Source organism: Myripristis murdjan, chromosome 15, assembly GCF_902150065.1.
Source record: "Myripristis murdjan chromosome 15, fMyrMur1.1, whole genome shotgun sequence".
In the NCBI taxonomy this organism is placed as follows: domain Eukaryota; kingdom Metazoa; phylum Chordata; class Actinopteri; order Holocentriformes; family Holocentridae; genus Myripristis; species Myripristis murdjan.
The window spans coordinates 13,042,779-13,046,817 of NC_043994.1; the positions used below are offsets into that span (position 1 = coordinate 13,042,779).

General features: G+C 41.6%; 1 protein-coding gene across 1 annotated transcript in view; it reads left to right on the plus strand.

Annotated features, from left to right (window-relative positions):
• Positions 1-907, plus strand: part of LOC115373165 (serine protease HTRA1A-like) — a 28,835-nt gene extending 27,928 nt beyond the window's left edge. Inside the window, exon 9 of the mRNA XM_030071441.1 lies at positions 739-907. Coding sequence (XP_029927301.1) covers positions 739-907 — 169 coding nt within the window. The remainder of the gene's footprint in view (positions 1-738) is intronic.
• Positions 908-4,039: the final 3,132 nt, after the last annotated feature.

Sequence of the window (4,039 nt, forward strand, 5' to 3'; positions counted from 1 at the left end):
TTGTGCAACCGAGCTTTGTTCAAACCCACATTAAATTCAAGTAGAGATCCCAATGTTTCCAAAGATACCAAATATGTCCTTCTGAATCACAGGGAAATGTGTATAAAATGTATTATATTTTCTATTTGATGTACTGGTGCTGTCTTAGCAGTAGCTCATGGGGATTCATTTTTAGAATAAAGAAATAAAACAATGGCATCTTGGATTTGAATATTTCGCTCAATGTATGCATGATGTAGCCTCAGTGAAGCGTTGAAACTAGCAGATACAGAATATGTATGTGACATTGTCATGCAATATGGCAAAAATTACCACTGAAGGAGAAGCTGAGTTAGAACTAGTCATATTATATGACTACTATATAAAAATACAATTTGTAGGCCTGCTGTTTTTTATTTGTTGTTGTACCAAGATATAAAGGAAATTGGAAATTCCAGCCACATTTTCCATGCTGAAAACAAAGATTTATTTGTAAAGCCAATGCGTATCTGCATGTAGCCCTCAGACACTGATGAAAGACATATGCTGGAAGAGGTCTTGAAATCCCCCCCTCTTCTAGTGTTACCTGCCCACTCCATGCACCTTGTTAGAGAATGAAACTGAGCCAGAATTCCATCTCAGTCGACTAAGGCACAAGCCCCGGGCTACAAAACAACCATGACTCTTTGCTGATGTGCATGTGTACATGTTATTTTTTGAAGCCCTTTATTAATCATCTCTTGGTCTTCTCCTTTGCAGTGGTGGTCTTAAAGAGCATGATGTCATCATCTCCATCAACGGCCACAGGATCTCATCAGCGACAGATGTAAGCACTGCTATCAAGAGGGATTCCACGCTCAGAGTAGTCGTGCGCCGGGGAAATGAGGACGCTATCTTAACCATCGTTCCCATGGAAATTGACCCTTGATGCTTTCCCAAACACAACACGTGGGCTTGAGCTCACTTTTCCTTATCACCAGTGGACCTTATATGGGTATCGGAGGGGGTTTTAATGTCACGCCCTCTGGGATCCGTGGCAGTGGCCAGTGGTGCCATGCATCCAGGAGAATTCTGGCTTTGCCTTGAAAGAAAACAACTGTACAGATACTAGCTGTACTTTCTCATCCATGTGCATTTACACTTTTATTCTTGTACGCTTCCATCAATGCTACTACTGTTTTCTCATGAACATAATGGCATATTGTTCTTACCTTCTTTGTTTTGTTTAATGTCTCTTTTTTTCCTGAAATATGGACTTTTGCCCAGTCAGGACTTCCATCACAATGTTTAACAATTTAGAGACTCTCTGGACAAATCTGATTTGTACGATTACTATTTTCTAAATTCCTTTTTTAAAGTACTGTAGTTTTGATGTTTTTGTTGATTATGTGTTCTGTACTGAGAAGAAAATAAACGGTTTACTTTTTGTTTTGACACTCTGTGCTTGGTTTCTCATTTTCGTTCTGTTTCTGTTTCACTCTCTCACTCCCTTACACACACAGACGCACACATCTGCACACACACTCAAACATACACACAGGCATACGCACATATGCATCACACATAAACACATGCACCCACACACAGATGTGCATTACACACACACATGTATACCCATGCACACACAGACACTCTGAAATTGCCGGCACCCACACTGACTTCACAATATTTTCTTTGTGAGCGCAGTGTTTGCATAACCATTGCTCATACACATGCACTGACACACAAGGGGGACATAAAGCCAGTTGGGATCTGTTTTAGATTTGATTTTATTGCTTTCATACGGGCTTGATAGTGGTCTGGTGTGATTGCTGGGCCGGGGGCCTCCAGGCTGACCTCAGAGACAGGGGAGCGGGCCAAACAGAGATCTGACCAAGGATGGAGTGGCCACAGATGAGGAGCTTGCATAAATACAATTAAAGCCTCAGTACAGAATGTTGTTGATCACATACATTTTGGAATGAAATGGAGACACTTTAAGATTAAAAAGAAACGCTTCTCTGAAAGGTTATCCACTTTTTTTTAAACCCATTGCTCTCAATGCGCTTATGAAGTAAGCAGGTGATGTCATGTTATCCATTCGTTTTTTCAGTCTTCAGAGGTAAAAATGCTATATAGCTTCACCACTGGAATACATGAACATGAGATTGAGACTTTTTTCTCAGGTGACTTGTAACAGGAATGTTTCGTTCACTGCAAAGTTGTCAACAGTCTGTTGACACTTGCTGCCAGACAGATTTACCAGTGGACATTTCTACTCTATTCTTCTATTATTTATTATATGGCAGCCATATTATAGCAAAAGCTCTTGACATACTGCTGAATAGCTCTCATTTGCATGTATAATCATCACACATTTTTATATTTTGTCTACTTTTGCTAAAACATGATCACATATCTGTCATTTTTACATCAAGCTTCCGACTCAAAACTGAGCCAGATGTGACAAGTCCAAGTGCTGCCTAAGTGTTGCTGCCATCTGATGGTTCCCTGTGAATGCTGCAGTCTGTCTCTATTAACCCACAGGTAAACACAAGGTTTAATGTCACTCTAACCACTCCAACTGCAAATGTCTCCAGCAGACGTTTTTGAAAAGTGTTGAAGACTTCAGTCTGCATTTCAAGCAATGACACATTTTCGTGACTAATTTGCTCCAAGACAGCAAAACATCCCACACAGGAACTTCAGAGAGCTTGTGCACTTTGTAGCACCGGGTCCAGCTGTAAGGACTGATGTTTGCCCATTAATGAAGTGAAGTCATGACTGCCAGACTTCCAAGGCGTGAGCACAAACCATCAGTCATTCAGGGCATGACAAAATTACCTCACCACCCCTCAGCCTTGGTGTGGACTGACCATCTCCCAATGACATGAAGATGCCAAAATATATTTATTCTTCACACTGGCTGAAGATGGATTGCATCTGTTTCACGCTTCTCTTAGCAGAGATGCTGCATAATGATGAGAAGGGCGCTGACTACTTACTGGAAGGAAGAAAAGGAACAGCTGTCTGTTTTGCCATGACCTAATTAGGCCGAATCCTGATTTGAAAACCTTACAAAATGTTATATTGGTTTCATACTTTAATTTTGGTATCAAGGCATCAGATGAGAACAGTCGCTTTATGCGACTTCTGGGGAGCTCAAGGCCACATTTAAACCCTATGCCTATACAGTGGTAGAAAACTGTTAAAGTTGTATGGTAGGGTTATGACCCTTGGGGTTTTTGATAGCTCCCATGGGAAATTACCAGTCCTTTCTAACTGGACACCATCATTCTCAAAAAACTGTCTGCCTTGCCCCAACTGTATGAGGACTCTCAGGTTTTTAAGGAGAAGTTGTGATCTGTATCCAGGCTGTGTATTGGCCATTTCATTGTTGATACAGTTGGGACTACTTTGCCCTGCAGACCAGAGCTGATTATAATGCAACATTCACTCATTTGACACCATCTGCAGCCCAGACTTGTGCCAAGACTCATTTGTGATTCAAAATGGTTTGTTTCCAACATGCTGCAGGTCTGTGGACATTCAGTCCATAAAAAAAAAAACAGTATTATGTTCTGCTGTTTCAACTTTTGACTTATATGGTTGTAGTTGAAGGCCTATAGGCTACTAATTGATTGGAGGCAGAGGGGGTGTGCAAACCAGACATTCTGCATTGTTTTTAGATTTACATTTTTAGACTTGGAAATCTGTACATGCATGCCTCAAGGTGTATAAGAGGATATGGGTAAATATTCTTGTACTGCTACTATCCAACGCCACACACTGTAAACTCAAGCTAGTTCCATAATTAGTTAGTCCACAAAGTACACAGGGAAGAGAGCGAGGAGAGGATGGTCGTACAATCTTGAACGCTGCCTTTGGCTCAACTTCAAGTTGATCAGAACTAATGCGGTCCTCTAGCGCCCCCCATCGTCTATTTTGGTCTCATTTTTCATCCAATCATCGTCACGTTTGCTGGCACAACCACTCGAAATCTCGCAGCACCGGAAAACCTCCCCGTCGCTGATTGGCCAGCTGTCGTCTTGCGGCGAACGAAAGGTCTTGGCAAGGAACG